General features: G+C 27.9%; 1 protein-coding gene and 2 long non-coding RNA genes across 7 annotated transcripts; all 3 read left to right on the top strand.

Annotated features, from left to right (window-relative positions):
- The first annotated feature begins 1,747 nt into the window (after positions 1–1,747).
- On the top strand, positions 1,748–7,428 carry LOC128667672 (uncharacterized). Of its 2 annotated transcripts, none has more exons than XR_008403622.1 (3): positions 1,748–2,072; positions 6,843–6,934; positions 7,017–7,428. It is a non-coding gene; the product is annotated as an uncharacterized LOC128667672 (long non-coding RNA). The 2 variants fall into 2 exon arrangements; XR_008403621.1 differs by lacking the exon at positions 1,748–2,072 and adding an exon at positions 3,468–3,549.
- A 982-nt stretch (positions 7,429–8,410) lies between these two features.
- On the top strand, positions 8,411–15,395 carry LOC106694172 (uncharacterized). 2 transcript variants are annotated; one of them, XM_053738002.1, is made up of 4 exons: positions 8,411–8,557; positions 9,947–13,027; positions 13,100–14,315; positions 14,390–15,395. In XM_053738002.1, the coding sequence occupies exons 2-4, from the start codon at positions 12,256–12,258 to the stop codon at positions 14,547–14,549; spliced, it is 2,148 nt and encodes a 715-aa protein (XP_053593977.1). In that variant the 5' UTR covers positions 8,411–8,557; positions 9,947–12,255; the 3' UTR covers positions 14,550–15,395. The 2 variants fall into 2 exon arrangements, with proteins under 2 accessions (XP_053593977.1, XP_053593976.1); XM_053738001.1 differs by having other exon boundaries at positions 9,947–14,315.
- A 4,504-nt stretch (positions 15,396–19,899) lies between these two features.
- On the top strand, positions 19,900–25,321 carry LOC128667619 (uncharacterized). Of its 3 annotated transcripts, XR_008403559.1 has the most exons (4): positions 19,900–20,261; positions 20,387–20,640; positions 23,999–24,223; positions 24,905–25,321. It is a non-coding gene; the product is annotated as an uncharacterized LOC128667619 (long non-coding RNA). The 3 variants fall into 3 exon arrangements; XR_008403560.1 differs by lacking the exon at positions 23,999–24,223 and having other exon boundaries at positions 19,930–20,261; XR_008403558.1 differs by having other exon boundaries at positions 19,930–20,261; positions 23,999–25,321.
- Positions 25,322–27,996: the final 2,675 nt, after the last annotated feature.

Here is a 27,996-nt window from a genome sequence, read left to right as displayed (position 1 = left end):
ACCTTTGCTATGACTACAGTTTTCATAATAACCGTTGCCATGACAGCAGATTTCATATCAACCGGTGATATGACAACAGTTTCCATAACAACCGTTGCCATCACAGCAGACACCATAGAAACCGTTGCTATGACTGCAGTCTCCACAGCAACCGTTGCTATAGCAACATTCTCCGTAACAACCGATGCCATGACAACTACAAACAGTGACAATAGCACTTTTTTGAGTAGTTCATTAACAATAAGGAAATTCTTAAAAACAACCTCGAATGTTCTAAAGGTTTCATAACACAAAAAATATATCTTATTTGGGTAATTAGACAATTATCTCTGGGTTAATTATAAAAATACAACAATGATAGCGTTATGACAATATGGTGATGAGGAACTTTTTTATTATAATAATTTTCACATTTATTGTGGTAGGACAGATACTTTTGTGACAGGCTTTCGAAATAGCGATGTTAGTTAGATTTATTTTTCGAAAGTCTGTGACTTGGTAAAAAATGAACCAAATGGCAATTTTTCTTTTACTTTCTTTGTTTTCAGGTGTAGTTTTTGAAAAAAAAGACAAAAACAGTATTTATAGGTATCTTCTTTTTTTTCACTTTTTTGAAAAAAATCCAAATTTTTTCGAGGATTACCACTTCTAATTAATGTTTCTGTCTCAATTTTCCGAACACTGAAGTCGTGTATAAATCCTCAAAAATTTTCAGAGTGATGTTTTGTAAAATAAGCCCAATTCACTGGGCAAAATTTTTTTTTTCAATTGATAAAAAAAACAGAAAGAAAAATCCACCCACTCTAGGATTGGCGGAAAAAGTCGCAGAATAAATTGAAGTTTTTTTTTTTTTTTTTTTGAGAAAATAAAAAAAGGTGAACTGTAAGAAAATAATCGTTTTTCTCAAAAAAGCCAAAAATTTCATAGAGTTTATTATCTTAAAATTTTTGTATTTTTTTCTGAAAAGTACATTCGAAGATAAAAATTTTAGAAAAAAAAATTCCCAATTAGTCAATTTTTGAAGAAGTTATAACTATTTGAAAAAATATAACCCTTATTTTTGAAAAATTTATAACTTTTTTTGGGTAAGATATTAGCAAAATATTATTCGTTCTTTAATTCAAAAAACGCTACAGTTTATACAATTTAAGTGTAGATCAGCAATTTATGTTAAAGGAAAAAAAATAGAAATCACACAAGATGCTGATGACTAACCTGAAAATTATGATGTAGAAACTAAAAACTACTGAACATTTCATTTGAGATGTATCAATGAGTTCAATAAACTATAAGTTTATAAATTTCGATCGTGATTTTTATTCAAATTATAATAAAAAGTCAACTTTAATATCTTAGTTGATAAACCATAGCTATCAAATTATTGAAGTGAAGAATTACATTAGAAATTTTTTTTATTTAAAACAATATGAACGCAATAAATCATGATAAAAACTTTCTGCAGCTAAATTCAGCTTTGTGATAAACAATTATTCGTAAATTTTTCACTACTAATGACAAAAAAATAAAATGCAATTTTCTAATACACAATAAAAACTTTATGCACAATTTAGTTTTTTTTTCTTTTTTGAAGTAACTTTTACATGAAAATACATAATTTAGATTATATTCCTTGGCCATGTGCGATAGAAAAAGTTTCCAAGAAAAAAATTCCTAACCTATATTTTAAATAAGACAAATAACTAAATACTCATGAACATTATGAGTGAAAAGATAAGGCTCAATTAATAAAAAAATTGTTTTTATTAAATTAATAGTACATTATTTCTAAGCATTATAACTTTAATTTCCTACACTTATAAGGTTGTTCATGCGTTAGCATTTAGTTCTTAGTTAATCCTGTCAAAATTAATCAAAACAAATTTCACATGAGAAAATTATTATAAAATAGAAGCTCGATGTTCATAATACTAAATCTATTTTATTTTTACTTAAATATAACATCTTTTCAAGCGATAATAAACATAACCAACTATTAAATTTCTTAAAGTAAAAGGTACTTGTTATGATACTTCGAAGACATCAAGAACTCTACTTTTTTTTTTGTTTCCTATGTGAGTAATCCCAGTTACAAACTTTAATAGTAAAACTTATCACAATTAATTGTACTGTCAGATTATTTGTTACTTAGCTTTGTTATTAGTACTACTATTATTATTACTATTGAGTTTCTTACTTAGTTATGTGCATTATTAAACGTAATTAAAGATAGAAGTGATTGTTATTATAATAAAATGTATAAACTTAATATTTAATTACGAATATAAAGAAAGCTATAAATCGATACCATCGATTGAACGAACACGTAATTTTATGAGGAATGATTTATAAAAATATAGGAAATATCGTCTTTTTCAGTTTATTGACATTGATATATCTTTAAAATATTAAATTATCAATAAAAACTGAAGCTACTTTTTTTTATTCATAAAATAAAACTATAATTAAAAAAAAAAGTATTTTAATACAGAAATACCGTGATTTCATTTCAAGGTTATTATATTTTTTTTTTTAACAGAGAAATACAAATGAAAATTCCCCTGAAGGCTTGTTGAGAAAAAAAAAAAGAAAAAGCTAAAATGACTCTAGTCATTGCCGCCTTAAGGACCTATTTTTTTTATCACTCATTTACGAAAAAAATACAAAGAACAAACAATAATTTTATCAAACAATTAACACGAACTAATTATTTTCAATAAATATCAAAACAAAAAAAAATGTATCACCGGCGCCTTAAGATTGCTACGCAGAATCGTTAATTATCATCATAATGACCCTAATAGCACAGTTTGCTTAGCTAAAGTTTACCATCCAAAAGAATCCTTAAATTTTTTGTCAAATGTCCGTCAACTTCGGGATTTTTCGGTTTTGACGACAATTTGTATACAACTTGCTACTCAATTTGACGTAAATTTTTACTACCGAAATTAGAATGCAAACTCACTTCAAAAGTAGTATACAAATTATCGTCAAAACCAAAAAAGCCCGAAGTTGACGGACATTTGACGAAAAATTCAAGGAAACTTCTATTAGGGTTTTTTTTTTCTAGTAACAAAATTTACCTTTAAATTGAGGAAAAATTAACCACAAATTTTTTTTTCTAATTTTTGCTGTCAAATTTTCGGCAAATTCGAGCAGCAAATTTCGGTAATTTTAATTGTTAAATTACTGTCAATTTCAAGAAAAATGGCTATTAGGGATGACAATTCAAGCTTCATAAAAATCAACCTTGCGAACGATTCAGTAATGTGTATCCGCCTTTAGACCTACAAGCGATTAGAACAGATTAGAATGTTGCACAACAAAAATAACAATTTTTTATTTTGGAGCAAGATTATTTTTTAACAGGAAATATATTTTTTTTATTTGAAAAGTGGAATTTCCTTTTCGTAAAACTACTTATTGATATCGATTTTTATGGAATAATAATTAATATGTGTTTACAAATCAAATTATTTCCACTTTGGCGTTTCGGAGTAAATGTGTTCGATTACAGCATAGTTTGAAAATTTATAATTATTAATCTATTCGGTAAATATTAGGGCTGTACAATTTAGCCGGTTAAAAAAGTTAACCTGGCTAATTAGCTGGCTGACTGCTCGGCTTAGCCGGTTAACCGAAATTAGCTAGGCTAATTAGCTAAAGGTTAAACCGGCTAATCAGCTAATTTTATATTTTATAAAATATCTATGTTTTTGAGTATTAATAGACATAATTTGACTGAGAATGAATTTATTACATAGTATTTTAATATTAATAACAACAATTTACATTTTTGAAAGTTTTTTAATCTAGTTTTTCTATCATATCTCTATTTTGGTATAAAAAAATTAATATATTAGCAGTTTCTGGTGACAGACAGCTTCTTTTGGCAGAAATTATATTGTCTGCCGTTGAAAAAACCCGCTCAGAAAGAGTACTAGAAGGAGGAATACCTAAAAATTTTCTGGAAAAATTTGCCAAGATTGGAAATTTGTTCCGCTTGGAATTCCACCAAAGTAGTGGATTGTTTGCCTTTGGAATTGTAGGCTCTCGGTCAAATTTTATTATTTCTTTTTCAATAGGACTTTGGCCTTCAAGACTTGCCATTCTCTGCAGATTTCCAGACAAGCCGCGTACAGGATCAAAAATATAATCTAAATCTCTCTCCCTTTGATTTTTATTCAAATCAGGTTCATTTACTGTGATTCTCTCTGTCATTTCAATCAATTTTTCCTTGATCTTATTCCGATATGGTTCTTCTTCATTTGCTAAATCTTTGTAACTATGTATTTATAAAAATTAGTATAAAAAAAAAACTGTAAAATATGGTTGACCCGGCCAGTCAATTTTAAAAATTAAAAAAATAATTACCGTGGATTTAAATAAGATGCAATTGCACAACAAGTTATATTTGTATTACTTAAAAAACGAGTTGTTAATTCTTTTTCAAGAATTTCTTTGAGTAATAAAATATATTCGCTATCATCATCTTGCGGCTGTAAAAATTTATTCAATAATAAATAGACAGTTGGCCGTACCATAGAAAGAGTGGACTGGCTCTCAGTAGACATTAATCTTGTCGCAACCTCAAATGACTTAAAAATTTTGATGACATCTTGCAAATAGGTCCAATCAGAGTCATTTAGAAGTAGTTTTTTCATCATTTCTTAAGGCGTTATCTCTTGATCTAATAAAACCCACTCAACAGCTTTACGCTGTTCAACTAGACGTTCGACCATATCATATGCTGAATTCCGACGTGTTGGAGAATGGCTTATTAACCGGTGAGTTGGCAGATGATGTTTTTTTTGGGCATTTTCCAAAGCTGTACTGGCTTTATTCGAGTGCTTAAAGTGGCCTACTATGGCTGAAACTTTCTGTAAGCAATCTTTCAAATTACATTCTTTTAGAGCTATTTCTACAACTCACTGTAGAGTGTGGAAAAAACTGCGGACACTTATTTCAAGATCATCATAAGCTTCCCAATTGTCTTGTACAGCAGCAACCATGTACCGAGCATTATCATGTACGACTGCAATCACTTTGTCATAAAGATTCCAATCATTCAATGCTTTAGCCAGATAGTTGTATGTATTTGTGGCATTGTGACTTTCTGACATTTCTAATGTGTCTAAGGTAGAAGAGGACAAATTCCACTGATCATCAATACCATGGACAGTAATAGTTACAAATGAATTATTAGCGCGTGATGACCAACCATCAGTTGTTATGGACACATTTGGGAATCGATTTAAAGATGATAATAATTTATTTCTCACAGCATCATATAATCCTTGTAGGCGATCTCGGATTACTGTTCTGCTCGGTACCGTATAATCAGGACAAACAGTTTGGAGAAATTGTAGAAGTCCAGGACCTTCTACAAATGATAACGGTAGCATATCCTGTGCAATCATTTTCACTAGGGATATTGTTATTGCTTCTGATTTAGGATTCTGGAAAATAAAAGTTTTTATTATTTGTTGCTATTCTAAGCCCTGATTAAGAAAATCAATTTAAAATGATTCAATCGAAATAAAGTGTATATTCCTATCTATGTAGGAGCCAATTCAGGCCATTTTAAATTGTTTTTCTTAATTAGAGAATATATTAATCTAAATACAAATTTATTGTATGCAATAGTTAATGAATTTTTCAATAAATTTACTTAAATGACGACTATAATACTCTTTTCTAGGTATAGATAGTCTGGGTCGTTTAGGTAAATTTTCTTGCGTACTTGGGCCGCTTTCCGCTTCAGAACTATTATATGCGAAAATTATATAGTAATTAATTTGTTAAAAATACTGATAAAAATGCTTTTTTATTTTTATTAAGACAACTAAATTATTATATTGAATACCGAAACAAAATCAAAATTTACTTACTGAGAATCAGAATCAATGTCGTCGATCGGAGTAGTGGCTTGAAATTTTTCCGAGTGTTTATTTTTAATATGGTATCTTCATGAGGACGTGGTTTTTTTCGTATTATATTGTATTTTGCAATATTTACATTGAGCTACTCCACTTGAAATACGTATAAAATGATTCCACAGTAACGACACTTTTAAGCAATTAACTTAATAATATTGTTGGTGAGAAATGTACGATCAAAAACTCGAATGTATGTAATATATAAATGTATATATATCTATACATTTCAAAAATATATACTAACCAATGATTTTAAAGGAAAAAACGCCATGGTACGCCCCTATAGCCGATAAAACGTATTATATTTTTTTTAGCACCGCCATGTTGTGCTTAGACTAAGCCGCCAAATTCAAATAATTCAAATGAATTTCAGTCAAATTAAAAAAATAAATCTTCCAATACTTGAAAACATAGATATTTCATAAAATTAAAAATTAGCCGATTAGCCGGTTTAACCTTTAGCTAATTATCCTAGCTAATTTCGGTGAACCGGCTAAGCCGAGCAGTCAGCCAGCTAATTAGCCAGGTTAACTTTTTTAACTGGCTTAACCGGCTAAATTGTACAGCCCTATTAAATATACTTTTTATCTATTTTCAATCGTGAGTATTCATTTGCTAACATATCGCTCATTTTATGAAAATGAAGTTAACATATATCCAACAATTTGTATTTATTTATGTAAACAAATTAATAATGAAAAAATAAAAAAATTTAATCCATATAGTGTTCGACCAATATTTTAAATAAGCTTTTGTTAAAATTTTGTATCTATACTGATATAGTTTTTAAAACTTGAATATTGTTGGATATCTGCTAACTTTAAAGCCACCTTGTTTTTGATAGTTAAAATCGTTCTCTCATAAAGTGCAACTTTAAATGTATAAGAATAATTAATGAAATTATAGGTACTGTGGTTATAAAAAAATGGAGACAAATAAAGAGAAATCTTTCCAAACTGAGATTTTTAAACATTTCAATGTTCGATATGGTTTTCGCAGTGAGTATAATTATTATTTGAAATCGCGTATTAAATGTTTTTTACAATTTTTCGACATTTTTCTACCAATGTTTTTTTTTAGGATATTTAATGTGTTTCACAAAAAGGATCAAAAAATATCAAGAAAGTACTCGGTCCACACTGAATATTTTATTATTTTTTTATATTGTAACTGATCATTCTTATGTTATGGAGCAATTCATTCTTTTTTGTATTTACTTGTTTATTCATTCGTTTATGATCCTGAATGTAACGTTGAACTTAAATCAAAATTACAAAAGGATGTGCATTCAAACTCAACTAGCCACCCTGATCAAACAAAACGATTTGTGACGATTAAAAACGATTAAAAATTAAATCATCATTAATCGTCATAATCGTCATGGATTTTCAGCTTTAATCGTCCTAAATAGTCAAAAGACGATTTATTATTTTACGATTAAAAACGATTCATGACGATTAAAATTTTTAATCGTCATGAATCGTTTTTAATCTTCGATCGGAACCAGAAATTACAATATTATTTTACGATTAAAAACGATTCATGACGATTTGAAATTTTTAATCGTCATGAATCGTCTCTAATCGTAAAATAATATTATAATTTCTGGTTCTGATTGAAGATTAAAAACGATTCCTGACGATTTGAAATTGTAAATCGTCATGAATCGTCTTTAATCGTAAAATAATATTATAATTTCTGGTTCTGAATGAAGATTAAAAACGATTCCTGACGATTTGAAATTTTAAATCGTCATGAATCGTCTTTAATCGTAAAATAATATTATAATTTCTGGTTCTGAATGAAGATTAAAAACGATTTATGACGATTTGAAATTTTAAATCGTCATGAATCGTCTTTAATCGTAAAATAATATTATAATTTCTGGTCCTGAATGAAGGTTAAAAACGATTCATGACGACTTGAAATTTTAAATCGTCACAAATCGTCTATTAATTATTAAAGAAGATAAAAAACGATTAAATTTTTAATCTTTTTTAATCCTGTCGAATCGTCAATTGACGATTCGCGACGATTTAAAACGATTAAAAACTTAATCGTTTTGAATTCTCTCGAATCGCCAGTTGACGATTCACGACGATTAAAAACGATTAAAAATTTAATCGTTTTAGATTCTCTCGAATCGTCAGTTGACGATTCACGACGATTAAAAACGATTAAAAATTTAATCGTTTTTAATCTTCTTTAATAATCAATCGACGATTCACGACGATTTAAAACGATTAAAAATTTAATCGTTTTTAATCATCAATTGACGATTTGTGACGATTAAAACAGTTTTAATCGTCACAAATCGTTTTGTTTAATCAGGGCAGACGTAAACGCCTATTTTTTTATTATTTACATTTTATACATAATTATCGAAGCTAAAAGTTTATATGTTCTATTTTGCAGGAATTAATTCTTCTATCAGGAATTATGTGAAATTGAAAAAAAAAAAAAAAAAAAAAAAACGAAAAAGACTTCAGGAACACCATATAAATAAAAGGTTTTAAGGACAATATGTTACCTGTCATAATATGATAAATATTCTACTTCATTTTTTTCAATCTGTGTTGATTAATGCATAATTAATCATAAGTATGCTAAAAACTAGCAAGGTGAGAGTAGTTTATATAAATCATGATCGTTGATATATTATTTGATTATAATACTGAAATGAGCATATTTAAAAAATTTTTTTTCTCTATAAACAAGCATTAAATTACTGTGCACAGAAAAACGATTAATCTTTAGTTAAGAAAATATTTTGGAAAACAAACATTTTCGGGAACTAAATCAAGATTTTCTTGAGACAAGTAGATTTGTCTTGGTTAGATTTTTACTTTATCCAAGAAAATTAAGGTTTTCAAAAAAAATTTCTTGAATCAAAAATATTTGCTTTCAATCGAGATTTTTTTTTTCTGTGTAGGAAGAAATTTATGAAAATGCATGTAAAGAATTTCGAAAAATATTTTTGTGTGTTTCAATACTTTTTTTTTGTTACTTACAAGTAGTTAGTTTATTTATTTTACTTTCAGTATCATTATTTGATTGTAAGGTGAGATTGTGTTTATATTTAGCTATATACATAATCTTCAATTCTATGTAAATCATTGAAAGTAAAAATAAAACTTTTCACGAAATTTTTTTAAATTTTTAAAACCGGCCACTATGGCGAATACATTCATGCCACCTCTTACAAATGTTGATAAAGTTGTTTTCTAACTGGAGTATAAATAACAAAAAAAAAATAATAAATAATTAATTGATTTATAAAAATATTAAGAAGAATTAATTATTTATTAATTAATTTTCTAGAATTTTATTATTATTTAAATGAATAAAAATATTTTATGAAAAAAAAAAAAGTTTTGAATTGAACGGATTACATGATAATCACTAAAAACAATTGAATGACTGGTATTGACTTCATAATTGTTACGGGTTATACATTAATGATTATTGCTTGATCATGGATTTTATTGTTACTATTATGTTTAAATAATTTATTATAAAAAATTTTAATGTTAATGAATGAAAAATAATTTAAATTTAACAAATCGTCTTTTGAGTTGTGATTTATGAAATTTTATTTTCATATAGTGTAGATTACTTATTTCATTAATTCATTTGTAAGCTTTTCTTATCATTAATTCGTTTTATAATTTAGAACTTAAAAAACTCAATAAGACAAATTTTCTGGTTATTTTTTAAGACGCGTTTTCATTTGTTTCTCTATTCGCACTCAACTGGATAAACGGTACTATCTCTGTTGCACTTGTACATTAAATAGGAACTTTGTCCAAGCTTTTCTCGTAAACAAATGGAAGTTATCAAAAAATTCAAGTGCACTTCGCTAGTTCATAGAGTAAAGCATCGGGTCTGTGTCTTTATTTTGCGTTTAGAGCTTTTATTTCAGAGAAAAGCTGGGACAAAATTATCTGAAAACCGTTCTTAAGTGAAATATTTTTACTTGTGAATTTATAGCCTTGATATTTATTTTTCAGTACGATGCCGAGGGTAGCTTTGGTTTCTGTTACGGATGCTACGGATACTATTGAAAAGTTTATTGATGAATTTAAGGATGGAACGTATCCTAAGTACAGTTCACATGTTCGGACACAGATGAACGATACATTAAATAGTAAATGGTCGGCGGAAAGTGTTTATACTAATCCCTGTTTAGAAAATCTCATAGAATCCAATAGATTCTCATAAATTCCTATAGAGATTTTATAAGAATGAATGAGTTCTATGGGAAGTGCTATAGTTAAGTATAGGGCCTTATACATACAGCTATAAGAACCTATCGGATTTTGTAAGCAGGGATGTCACAAAAAATCGAAGAGATATAATGAGAATTGCATTACGGAACTTCCTTGTGCATTTAGCTTTAAAATATGAAAATTTATGATTCACCTGAGAGTAAACATTACTTACGAATCAGAGGATATTGTAAAAGTAAGAGTTATGAAAACCCACTATTTTGTTAGTTATATGAAAAGCCACTGGATGAAACTAACGTTGTTTTTACAATAAGAACTCATGAAACTTTTTATAATCAACACGATCAAGTAAAGCGTCAACTTAAAGGCCTTAAAAGACAACGCGTTGGAAAAGAAGTCTTTCATGAAGGTGCTACAAATTGGTATAAACGTGAGATTCGAGAAAACGTAAAATCCCGAGGTCGAATAACATCTTATATTCCTTCTAAAAAAGTTTTAACACAAGCTAAAAAAGAATATACGGATGCTGAACTCAATGTGAAAGTTCCCTGTTTAGAAAATCTCATAGAATCCAATAGATTCTCAAAATTCCCATAGAAATTTTATGAGAATGAATGAGTTCTATGAGAAGTGCTATAATTAAGTATAGGGCCTTATACAAACAGCTATAAGAATCTATCGGATTTTTTAAGCAGGGCTTCAGATGGAAAAGATTTAATAAAAACAATTGAAGATATGAATTGTACTATGCCATTTCAAGGTTTCATTCATGAAGTTAAACGAAAAAAATTATATATTTCATTTAGTACTCCAGCACAGTTGCATGATTATAAAAAATATTGCAGGACAACAAAAAGTGTCTCATCTATCTCTGTCGATGGTACTGGAAGTATCGCTAAGCCATTAGTTCATGAAGATGGAAGTTCATCTGATAACATTTTTTTATATTCAATTACAATCAATTTTGACAATGAAACTTTATCCGTTCACGACATGTTTATCGAAAGTCAAGAAACGGAAGTGATATGGTGGTGGTTAAAACAATGGTTGAAAAATGCCCCAAAACCTAAACAAGCTGTATGTGATTCTGCTCGAGCAGTAATGAATGGAATATCACTAGCATTTAATAATCAAACTGTAAAAATATACGTTGAGACTTGTTTTTTATATGCTATTAATGACAGTGAGTATCATCGTCGAGAACCAATACATACGTACCTTCGACTAGACGTATCCCATTCTATGATAATGATTAGAAAATGGGATTGCTTCAAGTCCATGCGGCTAACATCGGTGCGTCAATTTCATATGTATTGTGTTGCACTGTTGATTGATTGTCAAACAATCAAACAATTCCAGAAGATTTTTCGATTGATGTGCATCGTTGGGCTGAATGAATTTCGAGATACGGTGATAAAAAAAATGGCAGTTCTGTTTTAGATGCTCGGAAACAGCTCGAAGAACTTATAAAAAACCGCAATTTTGATATTAATTTTGATGACTGTGAAAATCAACTGATATAAATAGTAAAAATGTAGAAGAAAAACAAAAAGAAAATGAAGAAACTATTGAAAATAACGGTGGACCTAATACTAATTTCAATAAGACCAATAGTCGTATAAAAAATTTTATGCACAATCTACGAGATGATGCTTTGATCATACTCAGTGTTGGAGGAGATCCCAATTCATTTTTTTTTTTTTGAGGATTTTATTGATCAGTTCATATTAAACGCGTACGAATTTCCTCTATGGACAGCCGTTTGTATTCCTTATATAGCAGGGCATGCACTTACAACTTTTGTGGAAGGGCATTTTAATATAATTAAGCATATAGTACTGAGAAATTATTCATTATCATTACGATTAGATAAGCTTGTGAAACTTATTCTTAACTACTATATTGGTAATGCCGCCGCGTTTACATCGAACTTGAAAGTTTTTAATCAAAATGATGGCCCATATCCTAGTCCACAACCTAAAACACAAAAAATTATTGTCAACTGTAAAAATATTGACGCAGAACCACAAGTCGAAGAAGAAACATTCAGTCTTAACCCACTTGGTACAGAAGATGCTGGTTTTGGTGATATGAAAGCTATTGATACTTATGGTATAAAAAGTACTAGTAATGATCGAATTGGGAACGCAGAAGATAAATCAAAAGCCGGTATTATAATAACTGATAGTTCACCAAAACAAAAAAAAATAATAGTAGGCTGTACAAAACTAAAGGATACCAATGAAAACACTCTAAGATCGAATGAAAATCATAAGCCAACATTAGAATTAAGAAAACCACGTGGTAAATATTTTAAATCAAATTCACAGATCCAACAACGAAATGCTTTTACAACAAACATACAAAACTTGCAGTTACTAAAAAATGGGAATTATGTACGAAATCCTGTTAATATAAGAGGGTCATATTACTTTGCCACTAACACCTGTGGATTTGATTCAATTATCCAAATTTTATCTTCTAGTGCAATGGATAATCCACAATACATGGCTTTTATTGACGAATCTAAAAATAAAGTATTAAAATTTGTAAAATTTTTCGATGAAAATGAGCTATCTGCTACGACGAATAAAAATAGAATCGTACTTCTTGAAGACCTGTTCAGCCATAAAATAAAAAAAATGCTCAATTCAAATCAAATTGACTTATATGATTGCGTGAGTACTATATATAAACAATGTTTCAATGATGTGCCAAGTGGATGGTTAACACATACCTGTCCAAACTGTCATATATACACTTCACCTATAATAATATTACAAGTTAATCACTATATTATACGAAAAAATGGCTATCATGTTCTACAAGAAGTGTTAAATAATGAATGGACACAGAAGTTGGGTATTAAAACATGTTCTTCTTATTGTAACACCAGATTAAATATTTATAATACTCAAATTTTTATCGAGTTAGATGTTCGAGCCAATGTTGAAGCATCTCATAGTATTCCTGGGCAGTTGGTAGATTTTCCAATAAATCTTAACTTGGGTGATGATCAGTATCAATTATCTGGTGTTATAGCTATGTTACCAGGACATTTCATCTCATACTGTCGACGTATTAATAATCGCTGGGATAAGTGTGATGGTCTTAAACAGAAAATAGAGTGTGTAAAATCTCACACATCGATAGAACCTCAAGGAGTTATATATACCAAAATATTTTCAAAAAATGATCATAATCATGAGAACTCTACTCAAAATTATACCTTAACGAAAGAGCTTGTTGATCTTACCAACGATGAACCTAAATCACTTGAACATGGCGTGGCTTCAAAACTACCTATAACAGACTCTCTTGATGACTCTGATACTAATTCAAGAGACAATTGGCGTAATAAAGAACTAAATAATAAGGTTTATTTTGACGGTTCATTTGACTCGATTGAGGAAAATAGTTTTATCGAAAGCCCAATTATGGATAGCATTAAGAATAGTAGATCCTTGGAATATCAATCAGTTTTGATCCTTCAAGGTGGAAATAGTATATCTGGAATCATTATAGATAAAAAAATTTTTCATTTGTTAGACACGTATAATTTTGATTTCATAGTACATATCTTAAGTTGCAGTGCATTAGACATTCCGAGTTATATGAATTTCCTCAAAGACTCGAGCAATGAAACTTTTAAATTCATAATCGGTTTTATAAATTTGAAATCGTGTGCAGAAATTTACGCTAAGAGAGCTTTGTTATTAAAATCATTATATATTTCAAAAACTTCAACGACATTCCTTAATAATGTTTTTATACATACAACAGATATACGAGAAACTATTTTCAACACATGGGAAACTTGCTTGACAGATCAAGCTAGCTTGCTTAACGTATATATATGTAAATCTTGTGGATGTTCGTCATTTTTTACACCTTTTCTGAAAGTTGATACCAAATTAATCATAAAAAATGGTTTCAAAGTACGTAATGAGGCAGTTAAATATTATAAACATCTTAAAAAAGTAAAATGTCGTCAAGAAAGTTGTTCTAAATTATGTTCAGTCACTGTGTATCCTAATTATCATTTATTTATTAATTTAGAAATAATATATCGATATCATAAAAATATGAAATGCAAAATTCAAGATATACCAAAAAAATTGATTTTTGGAGAAGAAGTACAGGAATACCGGTAAGCTGATTTCTCATGGTTTATTTTTCTAGGTTGAATTTAATATTCAAGTTTTATTTAATTTGTTCTTTCAGATTAGCAGGAATTATAGCGCAGAAAAATAATCTTCCCGTCTCATATTGCTTGAGAATAAATGGTACTTGGGAATTATACAATGGCTACTTGAATATAATTATGATTGTGGACTCTACGACAGTAATCGAACCTTTAGGTGCAATATATACAATAAGTTAAATAAAAAAAAAAGATGTCTCATGTAGTCAGTAAATATATGAATATTTATAATGAAAACATTATTTATACAAATATTATTACTCATTATATTTAGCACATCTACTGTGTTCATCGTCTACGATCCTGTATTGTTTAATTTTTTTTTTTTTTCGACTGCTTTGGCTTAACATATATAAATCTCCATATTAGGACCTCTCAATATCGACTTGATATTGCTGTTCTGCTTTCCCTATGAAAGAAATCCATGTGAGATTGTATGGGTACCCATATGAATCCACATAGGAAAGTATATGGATTTATGTAAGAATTCCATAAGAATTAATATATAAGTGTATGAATTTATGAAAGAATCTGTGTAGGAAACAATGAGTACCTGGATTCCTATTAGAGAATCCCTGTAGAAAACCATGTGTATCTAGATTTCTATGGGGGAAATTCATATAGGAAACTAGGTATCTGTATAAGTAAAATTTCAATAGAATCGGGGGTATCTGGATTTCTATGTCTATCGACTATTGACTCGTGTATATGAATAAAAGGACAGATTAATGTTCCTATAAGAAACCATATGGAAATCCATCCGGAAACGCTATGTAGAAACCCACATATTAGAAATCTAAGCTAGGCTCTCATACGGATATTTTTGTATTCATTTTGGGAAAAGATTTGAATAAGATGAACAAAATATTTTTCAGTGTGAAGCCTACAAACCGAAATCATTAACGGTAATAATTAAACTTGTGATAATTAATCATGAAAGAAAAAGAGAAAAATTAATAATACAGAGAAAAAAATCTTACTATAATTGTTAGTATTTTAATATTATGTACGTCATGAATTGTAGAACTCAAGAGTCATTTAGTTATAATTCACTGTTTTAAGGAACTTTCTTACTGTAATTATATAAAAAATAAATCAATGGACATTAAAATAACATGATAATTTGTAAATAATTTCAATCACTCGGTTTCAATAAACTACTTTTCAAAAAAATAAGTTGTAATTAACAGTAAAAAAATAAAAACGAAATAATAATTTTATTTATAATAAAAATTTAATTAAAAAACTAGCATGGCTATTATTAGGGTCTTCGACAGAAATAAATTTTGTTTTTATGATAATGATAATGAATTGTTGGATTCATAGTTAACTTAAAAAATAATTATTTGTTTCGATTGGTTAAAAACCCGATATTCAAATTATTGCCAATTAATCTAAAGTATTGACAGGTAGCGCCACAATGTTGTTAGGTGTACGAAATAATGTCCTTACACTTAGCATCATTTTTTTTATAATAAAATTACTCAATTAATATTATTGTATCAATAATTTAAACGAACCGGCAATCACCGACAAACGATTTTCTAACGATTGAAATTAAAAAATTGAAAAAATATAGAGGTAGCGGGGTTAAATAGAAAAAAATATAATTTGACTTTTATTTATTTCTTTATAAATAAACAATTACCCGACAAACAACTTTAATAGCCCAACATTGACCGACAAACGACCAACAAACGATTGCAATCAAAATAAATGGAATCGGTACATAATAAGGGGCTAAATAAGTAGAGCTTTCATAATCATAAATAAACCCGTGTTGATATTTAAGATGAATTTTATTTATTTGACGCCAGTGTTCATTATTATAATTTTAATCAATTTTCCCCGATTTTGCATAAATACTACAGAAAAAACTATACAACTTACTTTAGTTTTACTTGAAATTGTTGTGAGTTGCATGCGAATCGTCTTAAGTAGAAGAAAAATCTTGACAACTATTTCAATCAAACGAATGTCAATTTTTTACCAATTAGCTTAAATAAAATTAAATTAAAGAACTCCTAATAGCCACTTTAGATTGAAATCGACAGTAATTTGACATTGAAATTACTGTAAATTTGCTGCACGAATTTGCCGCCAATTTAACAGCAAAAGTTAAAGAGAAAAATTTACGGTTAATTTTGCTCAATTTCAAGGTAACACTTTTTTGCTACACATAAAAATCGGTAATGTTCATTCTTACCATTTAAGAAGACAATCAAATTTATACTTAAAAATGTCTACAATTTGAATATAAAAAAATAGTTTACAATTTTTCAAGTGAAATTAACAATAAATTGGAGTACAAATTTACCTAGAAATTGACCAAAAATTTTTCTAGTAAGCTTTCGAAATGAATTTGCATTTTAGTTCGGGTAGTAAATTTAAGTCAAATTGTGTAGCAAGTTGTGTATAAATTGTCCTCGAAAACAGAATTGTCCGAAGTTGACGGACATTTGATGAAATTTCCCAGAAAACTTTTGCTAAACAAACTGTGGTATTAGGGTGTCTATTTAAAATATTTAAACTTCTTAATATTGCAGTTATATTCGCTAGGACGTACGAAAATCAGCTCTACTTACTTAGCCGTACAATAATAATTGTTAGGATATTTCCTAATTGTACAGTTTACTTAGCAAAAGTTTACGTTGCGAAAGTTTCCTTGAAATTTTCGTCAAATGTCCGTTAACTTCGGGCTCTCCCGTTATTGACGAGAATTTGCATAAAACTTGCGATACAATTTGACGTAAACTTACTACCCGAATTCGAATTCAAATTTACATTAAAAGTCGTATACAAAATATCGTCGAAAACGGAAATGCCCGAAGTTATTAGACATTTGACGAAAATTTCATGGAAACTTTTATTAGTGTTTTTTTCTAGTAATCAAAAAGTTACCTCTAAATTAAGGAAAAATTAACAGCGAATTTTTTTTTCAAGTTTTCCTATCAAATTGTCGGCCAATTCGGACAGCAAACTTTGATAATTTCAATTATCAAATTACTATCAATTTCAACCTAAGGTGGTTTTTAGGGTTATTTCGTACATCTAACATTGTAGCGCTACCTGTCAATACCTTATTGGCGAAATTTGAAAATCGGGTTTTTAACCAATGGAAGCAGAATTATTTTTAATCGGAAGATTTATTATCGTTATACAAAAAAAAAATATATTATTTTTATTGAAGACTACTAATGGCAAACCTAGTTTCTTAAGTACATTTTTATTATAAATAAATTACTGTTTTATTTGTTTTAACCGGCAGTCATCGACAAACGATTTCCTAGCGATTTAAATGGAAAAATTTAAAAAATATCGAAGTAGAGGGGTCAAATGGAAAAAATTGAAGGCCAAGTTTTATTTACTTTATCATAATTAAGCAATTAACTCACAAACAACTTTGATAGACTGACATTGATCGACAAACGACCAACGAACGATTGCAATCAGAATAAATCGGATCGGTTTACGCTGAGTTGGTTTATAATGAGAAGTTAAGTAATTGGAGCTGAGATATACAACTTCAGCCATAAGCGATTTCTGATAATCAAGTTGGAAGCGAGCTAGTGGCAACCAATTGCAGCAACTTGTTATCAAGTTGGCCGCAAAGATTGTTGGCATTTCCATAAGTTGACGGCAAATAGTCGTCTATTTTCTGAGAAAATGTGTGCCAACAGCTGGCATTCCTTTAGTTGACAGGGTTGACAGAAATTTGACTTCAATTTTCTCAGAAAGTTGGCGTCAGGTTGCGGCAGTCAATTATCGTCAACTTTCTAGGAATGTTGGTAACAACTTGTAGTCAATAATAACGTTAAAATTTTGAATTTCGTTCGGTTGTATATAAAGTTATATCCGCTAAACAGTACCAAAATCGGGCAACTTAGTGCTATATATATATATGTATGTATAGATATATATGTAGATCAGTTGAAGTATGTTTACGTAGTAATTGCGTCGAAAATACGTATAATTATCTCTAATTAAGTAATTATTATTGACTAACAATTAGTGATGCATTAGATAATTTAAAAAATTTTCAAAATATAATCCGTGATTAACTTTCTTATGTTCTATCTAGCTACCCGCAATGTCTATATTTAAAAATTACCTCTCTGATAAGGGATCTACAGTGTATACATATATATATATATATATATATATATATATATATATATATAATTTAGTGCTATCTACAGATCAATTAAATTATCATTTTTATTTAGTAATTGCGTTGAATATATGTATAGATCTCTAATTAATACTTTATTATTGACAAACAATAAATTATGCGTCAAACAATACTAAAAATTGAAAAATATAATAACACTCCAAAAAAAAAAAAAAATCCTACCAAAAACAGATTCTCTGTATAAAGTCGCGCTAAGTACACGTTAAAAATTTTTTAAAAATAAAAAAAAAATTATTTTTTACAAAAAAAAAAAGTCAAATCGAAAAAATATCAAGTACCTAATATGATGCAAAGTCATAACAAACATTTTCATAAAATTTCAAAAAAAAATTGTATAACAAAATTTCAATGTACTTAGTGTGCAATACTACATGTACTCAAGCAAAATTAATTTCTAATAAAATCAAAACATGTTTTTTTATTACTCCTTTGGAAGCACACCAAGTACATTGATCCAATAGTACTTTATCCATTCCACGACTTCTTATTACTTATACTATTTATATTCTATTTTCCTGTACTTAAATACAATTATCCAGTTAAATATTGTAGACTATCAGAGGTGTATTCTTCTATAATTATTCTATATTTAATTATTCGATACAATTGACACTCTTTATTTAATATATAACTATATATTAACAATAATAGTTGAGTTCTGGTGATATAGTTTTCATTTATAATTAACATTTATTTATTATATATTGCCTTTTCTCATTTATTTATAGAGTATGCATTTATGTATAACCATATTTACTGTTAACTATAGAACAAGAGCCTATTCATGATTTTTTATGCGTCTGTTTTGTTTAGGTTTCAAGTATCGGGTGACAGGTAACGTTCCAAGACCACTCAAACTGTATTTATATTTCTCTGAATATAAAATAAAGATTTACTTATTTATTTATTCAAATTTTTATAATCTAAATATATAATATAATAAGTATGTGCCACGACGATTTATTGACCGTATATTGATAAGACGCAGTGAGTATTAATATATGAATTTCAAGTGGAGTTTAAATGCGCGCCTATTTGGGTATCTCAAGTTCACTAATTAATTAACAGGTGGAGGCACCTAAGGACATAACAGTATAAGTCGGCAGGTATACGACTCAGCCATAAGCGAGGATCCGTGACGATTTGCACAAAACTAGACTAGTGTTGGTAGCTGGTAGTCGTAGGCATATAGTACAAGTAGGGACTAAGAAGGGAGACCTAGACGTCATATAATAATACAAGTGCTGCCATCCAATGTTTACATGTTATAGATTAAAAATATTACTAACTATAATTCTTGTTACCGAATAATGTTAAGATAAAGTAGAGGGTTTATATTAATGTCACGTTTTTCTGAGAGATGGCAACGAATCCTTGAAATTGACTAATTTACAAAATTATTTAGATTTTGATGTGTTAAGGTATATTGTAACTCTTTTCTGTTTTTCATTTGAAAACAAAACGATTTGATGGTCAAATTTGATTAAATAAATAATAAATATGTTGAGAAGACATTGTTAATGATGTGTTAATAAAAAAACAAATTTTCTCTAAGTAATTAACATAATGACTTAATGGTTACCTTTGTAAATATAAGTAGTCAAGTTAATAAATCTTAAATAGTAAGATAATTATAATTTAACAATTTTGTAGGCGTTAATGTGGAAAATTTAGTTTTAAAATTGATAAATAATGTGAAGGTAAGTAGATAAATTAAATGAATTGCATGATTTTTTTTAAGTATTTGATGGTAGAAACATCAATGAATATAATTTCAATTAATAATAAATTTTGTAGTTATCTTGACAAATGAAAAATAATAAAGTTTTTCAGATGCCATGATGATGAACAATATCATTTTGTTAATTAAAATATAGCTGCTATAATAAAAACAGTGAAATGACTTTCTTGGCTAATTTAAACTAACAAAAACATGTTTAAGGTTAATGCGATTAATTATGCAAATTATATATCCTCTATTTCTATGCAAAAATTTATATTTAAAAAATGACAATACAAGTGAATGTGGATGTAGCTAATGATACGGAATTTATTTATTTTGAGATGAATGAATAAAATGTAAGTATAGTAATATTAAAAAATGCATCTTTAAATAAATGTATGACTTGTAAAATCATTGTTTCCAATTCCATTATTTTCATTAATTGATTTGTTGGAAATTTAGAAGATTTTGGAAGTCTGCAATAGTTACACTTATCCATACATAAAATACTTTAATAGAAAAATTCATTTCAAATAGTTCTCATTTTAATGGTTAGTTTGACTGATAATTATTGTTAAGTTAAAAATTCAATTTTACTGGAATGTATGTTCGGAATATGAGATGGTAAATTGGATGCGAATATTTAAAGGAGAAATTTGTCGTAAATTTTATCTTGTTTTGTATTACATATATTTCACTTTTCATCTAGCCACATTTGAAATTAAAATCGTGTGTAGGTGTAGAGAATACTTTAAAAATACATTATATTTTGTCTGGGATAAAATGATAGAGTAAAAGTTATTGAAATTTTTTTTCTTCTAACCAAATAAACTTACTGTATAATAATCTATATCGAAACATAAAAATTGTTAATTCAGTAGCAGCCTAAAAGTAGGCTGGAAAACTTGAGTTGATTCGAATCGAAACGAAAAGACAAGTTTACCCCGTTACTGTAGAATTGCTTGGCAAAAGTTATTTTCTGAGTTGGGGTATAGAAATGTTCTCGGCGCAAATTAAAGATTTTCACAAATTGTTTGAAATGAAAACCGTTTGAAAGTATATATCTGTATTGGAATGCAATGTCCATGATACGGTGAATTTGGTTCTATGAAGTGAGAATTTTATGATTAATGATATATATCGATTAGCAATAGCTGCGAATTCTAAAAAAGCTAGTGAAAAATCTAGAAATTCTGATTAAAGTTAAATAAGAAAACAAAACCGCATATGAAGTCCATTGATTCAAAATTATCTGCTAAAAGTTTACTCCTTAGCACAGTTTCTTCGTAATGAAAATAGTTTCAAGGTATATAATAATCTTATTAAATATCAATATTTTTAAAAATTCTACAATGTTTTTGTGCAGTGAAAATTAAATATATTAATGAAAAATAATAACTGTAAATGCGTTAATAGAATATCAATAGACTATAAATCCTCATTCAGGCTGAAACAAACCAAAGTCCGTTCTAACACTTTCAAATTAGCTGTAAACAATTCGTACACCACTTAGCATTCAAAAATGATCAACGACAGAAATAAAGCTTTGCAGAGATTGTCCGTCATGCAAATCCTGTAAACCATATAATTTATTTATTATATTTGAATATGTATCAAAATAATAGGATTTCTCAGTCATTCAAGTTGACCATTCCGTGGTTATTAATGTATATTGAAAAATAACAACGGCAAATTTATAAACAACACATATATTGAACTGAAATTTACAAATGATGGAACCTGCAGATACTCTAACAAAAAACTATCAAATTGACGTCAGTAGTCTAACAATTTTTTTGGCGGTCAAAAATATAATTTGTTGGAGTTTTATATTTGCACAGTTTGTTTGTGGTAGGAATCGTCTATAAATGCATACTTTTTATTCCAAACATGAACATTTTTCAAAATATCAGGATTTTTTGTTCATTCCAGCGAAAAATTTCATGTTTATTGATCTCTATCGACAAATAACAACAGCAAATTGACGAACAACACACGTATTGACATAAATTTCACAATTCAATAGAATTCGAACAGATTCCGAAAAAAAACTACCAAATTGACTTCAGTAATCTACCAATTTAGTTGGCGGTCAAAAACGAAATTTGTTGGAGTTTTAAATTTGCACAGTTTGTTCGTGGTAGGAATCGTTTATAAATGCATACTTTTTATTCCAAACATGAACATTTTTCAAAATATCAGGATTTCTTTTTCATTCCAGCGAAAAATTTCATGTTTATTGATCTCTATCGACAAATAACAACAGCAAATTGACGAACAACACACGTACTGACGTAAATTTCAAAATTTAATAGAATCCGAACAGATTCCGAAAAAAAACTACCAAATTGACATCAGTAATCTACTAGTTTATTTGGCGGTCAAAAATGAAATTTGTTGGAGTTTTATATTTGCACGGTTTGTCCGTGGTAGGAATCGTCTATAAATGCATACTATTTATTCCAAACATGAACATTTTCCAAAATATCAGGATTTCTTGTTCATTCCAGCGAAAAATTTCATATTTATTGATCTCTATCGCGGGACGTTAAAAAAATTGGTAACTGCTATCGAAAGCATTGGTAGCGGCTACGGATTGTTTCGGTCACTGTTACCGGAATAATGCGTAGCTGCTACCGATTATTTTTTTCTGTGCATTAGTGCAAAGAATATTATAATTTATGAGCTTATACTCTGGTTTCTTGGGTGCTATGCGATATGTTTATTATCATATTTCATGAGCATTATAAACTGTTACTTTATCACCATAGTTAATGTTTTTTTATTTTCAACTAATTTTTGCACACCTCAATCGTTATGGACAGTCACGTACCTCTAATCCCGATGATTATCACTGCTCTTATCATTACGATAGCACCTACAGTTCTTATCGGAGCTTAATGAAATTTTCTACAATTATTCTATAAGCGATTATCTTGATCAGATTCGAAGATGGGCTGAATCGATTGATGAGTTTTGAAATTATGGTTGTTTGGAAAAATCAATTGTTATTCACTATTTAAGTTCATATAACATTAAAACTAAAACTGATAAACGATTCCAGTAAAAATTATCTTAAAGCTTGTTTGATATGCTTCAATTTATGACCTTTAGCTTTATGTTTTGACCATTTCTTTCAATAATTTAATAGTCTTGAAAATTCTAATGAAATCAAAAAATGTTGAAAATATGGTTTTCATTTCACATAACTTATACATGTCCCATTATAATTTAGTTTCGCCAGTTGTATTTTATTGTGCATAAAATAACCTGTAAATTTCACAACTATTATGTATTTAAAAAGTATTTATTTTATTACTTTTAATGGTTCGTACGTACCTGTACGTCTGATAATTATATCTGATCTTGTCATCGTAATAGTAATTACAATTATAATCTCATACTAATTAAATTTTCTATACTTTGCTTATGTGAAAGTTAGTTTGGTACATTACCTATATAATGTTTAGTCAAATCAACTATCTGAAGTTCTCTATAAAAAATTAGTCGTTCTCTTTTTTTACTCTCACTCTTCGAAAACGAGCCTAATTTTATATCATTACAATACACTAATGTATATCACAAGATATATATGCATGTATGAAATTTTTTGAATATTTTTTAAATAATGGGGATTTAAGTTTGATTGATAGTTGACAAAATAAAAATTCAATATCAAAATAAAAATATTTTATAAATTTTTTTCTATTATAGATTCTCCTTATACTAAATTGGCCCGTGTCAGTCAAGTACAATCTATCATCACTAAGTGATTGATAATTTGGGAGGAAAAAAAAAAAAAAAAAAAAAAAAATGAGAATTTAATAAGATAAACTTATCCTGTAACCGTCATACACGACCTGAAATATTTCCATAAAATAAAACAATACTCTAATGAATACTTCAATTAATTCGAGAAATTCATTGATATTGAAAAATGTAAACAAATATCTTTATTTTACCAGGACCCAAAATACATTTTCCCTTTTAAATATACTCTTGCCAAAAATTAAAGAAACCAAAAAATTCTTAAAATTTTTTAATCATTTTTGCAAAGCTGTAACTCCGTGAAAAATGATCGTATTAAAATTGAAAAAAATAACATTTTGTAGCTTAAAATCTCTTATTTTGGTGCATTTTTATAAATAATTTTTTAGAGCTATAGCTATTGCGCAAACATAAGAAATATCGCGAAACAAAAGTTTTTAAAATTTCATTTTCCAAAGAATCTATGGGCCGTGGAAAAATATTTCCAGATAAAACAATGCATAAGCCAGTTAGCGAATTTATTTTGCTGCAATCTGTATTTTTTTAGAGATTCGTACAACAACTTGTCGCTAAGATATCAGCCGTCAAACGAAAAATGATTTTTTTTGTTTCGACAGTCAATATTTCAGGTACTAATGATCGCACAGTAAATTGAAGATCGGCGTCAAAAACTAGAATAAATTTCTTACAAGAGCCTTTCATCATTTTTTTAAAAAAAATTTTTTTATTTATTTTTAACACTCATTAGAAGTAAATACAAAAAAAAATACCTTTTTTTGAGTTTTTCCGTAAATCAAACGTTATTTTGTAAATATCAATGAAAAGACTAATGTTTCTAGTTTCTTTTTTTAGCTTGATGTACCCCCAATAACCCTGTAAATTTTTCAATTGATGTATCGAACCGTTTTTTTCGGGGTGATTAAATAAAGTTTTGCAAAAGAATTGAAGAAACGAGTTTTGTTTCTTAAAAAAAGTAATCATCATCAAAATAAAAAAATTATTTGTTTTGGACTTTTCTTATATTTTTACGTCGGTTACTCAGTAAATGTGAAGAAAAGAGAAAAAAAAATCTGTGTACCGGTAAACCCTGCAGACCAGCCCCAAAACTTCCCACTGTTTTTGAGCTCCTTAAGCTCGAAAACATAATTACTTGAAAATTTTTCGGCTCTTCGAACTCAAAAAACTATTAGACCGTCAAAAACATGCATTTCTCGCGTGGCTCTGATGAAAACTTTATTTTTGAAAATTGGACCGAAACCAATAATTTTCTTTTTTTTTTAATTATCAATTTTCATAGCGGTAAGTTAAAAAACAACGATTAAATCTTATTTTTTTAAATCAATTTCGTACCTTAGAAAAAAAACTCATATCAATATTTATTTTAAACTAAAAATTGAAATTTTAAAGAAAATTTCAATCTCGGACAACTCTCAAAAACCGACCAAAATTACACAACTGTATGACCTATTTTTTTGTAGGTTTATTTTCAATTTACATTTGAAAGAACAAAATTTTCTGAATAAAAATACACTTATTCATCTTGAAAAAAAAAAAAAAGAAAAAAATCGATGAACCGTTAACCGTACAAACCAACTTAAAAATTTCATACGGTTTTGGAGCTCGAAAAGATGTTTTTGAATACATATTAAAAAAAAAAAAAAAAAAAATTTCAATACCCGTTTTAAATTAAACAGTACACTTGGTGTTGAACTCGTTTAAGAAGTAAAGAAAAAATATCTTTGAATAATTAAAGAAACAAAAATTAAAATTAAAAGAATTAAAAATATTATTAGCTTAAATTATTATTTACCGTAAGATAAAAATTTGAAATTCAATCAAATTTAAGAAGTTAACAAAACATTTGAGTGAAACATGTACGAAAATTCGATTAAAATATTACAATATTTGTAAATATTTACTTAAAATTTAAAATAAAAATGGTTGATAAAATAAATGATGTATCATTTTTTTTTATTTTAATCAACAATCGTTTTTTTTATGGATTTCATAATTTTTTACATTTTTTAATAAATATGAAAATTTTAATTGCCCCATTGGTGTTTACAAAATTTTCAAATGCCATTAAAGTAATCTAAGAGGTAAAACTACAATTAATTAATTGATATATTTTGCTCGTTGCATTAAATATCACGTTATAACTATTACCAAATTGTTTATTTTTGAGAAATGCATAATATTAGTCACAAACTTAATGTATATGTTAAAGTAAAATATATTTACGACTGTATAAATAATACAATTATTTAGTTATAATTTATATATACATATATATGTACATATTATACGATGTAAAGAAATTTATATGTCAATAAAGATTTTATTTTTTATTCCAAAGACGTTAAAATACATAATTTATCGATAATGTTATTTTTTACCAACATTGAAGTTATTTACTTTGGTTATAATTTCCACTATAAATACTACTACATTAAGTATCAATTGATACTTCTTTTGAATAAATTTAAAAAAAAAAATACTAATACTATTGTTAGTTATTTAAACAGTTATGTTCACTTTTATGGCATATAAACAATTTATATATATAATGTTTTATTTATAAGGATAACTACAAAATGTATGTATCAATTAAAATTACTCGTCAATACAACTACAACAAAAAATTAACTCGTAACAAATTTCTCATCAACTGACTTTGACATTATTTATTTATAATACATTTTTTATTGTATTAGTTTAGAAGTTATTTGTCATTTTTTTAATAAAAAACTTTTCACTTTAACAACTACAAAATAATTATGTTATTTCATTATTTAATATTATTGAAATTACCCACTTAAATTATATTATAAATGAATAGCAATTGAATTAAACATTCAGTAAATATTTTTTTTCTTTATTTACCACTATATCAATGTACAATATACTTAATTCACGTATATTGAATATACATATAATTATCAGACTTAACCACGAAAATATTTGTATTTTGTTATTTATTCAATTTTACAGATTTACTCGCCATCTATAAAAAAAATGTAACATTGTTATAAGAACTCTATTTTATCTCAACATATGATAACAATTATTTCAGATTTCTAACTTTTTGACACTTCATGAAAACACTCAGTATTATTTTTCTTGTAATGTAGTCTCTCTTACTATTTTACTATTTCGTAGGTTGGAAACATTACTATAGCAACCTCGATCTAGGGACATTAAATCTAGTTTTGTGCAAATCGTCACGGATCCGTTTAACGTCCTTATGGTGTAGTTCTATTCGCAAAGCAGTATCAATCTTGATAGCCAAGCTGACAGCAAGCTAACGACAATCTATTGCCGCAACTTGTCATCAAGTTGACCGCAGAAATTGGCATTTCCTTAAATTAGCCGCAACTGGTTGCCAAGTTATAAGGAACTTGATAACAACTTACAGGATCTCTTCCAAAAGCTGAAAGTTGTCACCAATTTGGTCACATTTAATTGACACCAACTTTTCAATTAGTGCTATGTATATATATTTATGTAGTGATCAATTAAAGTATAATGTTTACTTAGTGATTGCGTTGAAAATCCGTATGATTATCTCTAATTAAGTTATTATTATTGACTAAAACTAAATTTTGCGTTAAATAATACCTTTCATTTAGGAAGTATAATTTGTGGATTGCTAAAAAATTTTGAATGTTGTATGTTCTCTCTAGTTATATTCGCGAGGTCCCTGATAGCCTCCAACCGTGAGTTAACTTCAAGCTACTGCCCTATTAGCCAATTCGAAGGAAAAATGTTGGAGAGCAAACAGTTACCTTCAAGTTGACAGTAAATTGTCTGTAACTTGAATTCAATTCGACCAAGTGTTACTGTCAGACAATGACATTAAGTTGACTGTAAGTTTCACTTCAAATTGATGGCAAGTTTTTCTGTCAAATTACGTTCAGACGGTAGTTGATTTGCATCAATTTGCA

This window comes from Microplitis demolitor, chromosome 4, assembly GCF_026212275.2.
Source record: "Microplitis demolitor isolate Queensland-Clemson2020A chromosome 4, iyMicDemo2.1a, whole genome shotgun sequence".
NCBI classification, from domain to species: domain Eukaryota; kingdom Metazoa; phylum Arthropoda; class Insecta; order Hymenoptera; family Braconidae; genus Microplitis; species Microplitis demolitor.
The sequence above is the reverse complement of the archived record's forward strand: the minus strand, read 5'-3'. Positions and strand labels throughout refer to the sequence as shown.

Bases quoted from the DNA above. Each gene is read 5' to 3' on its own strand.
- LOC106694172 (XM_053738001.1), top strand. From the start codon at position 12,256: ATGAAAGCTATTGATACTTATGGTATAAAAAGTACTAGTAATGATCGA. The intron at 14,316-14,389 runs GTAAGCTGATTT...TTGTTCTTTCAG, and splicing joins GAAGAAGTACAGGAATACCG to ATTAGCAGGAATTATAGCGC.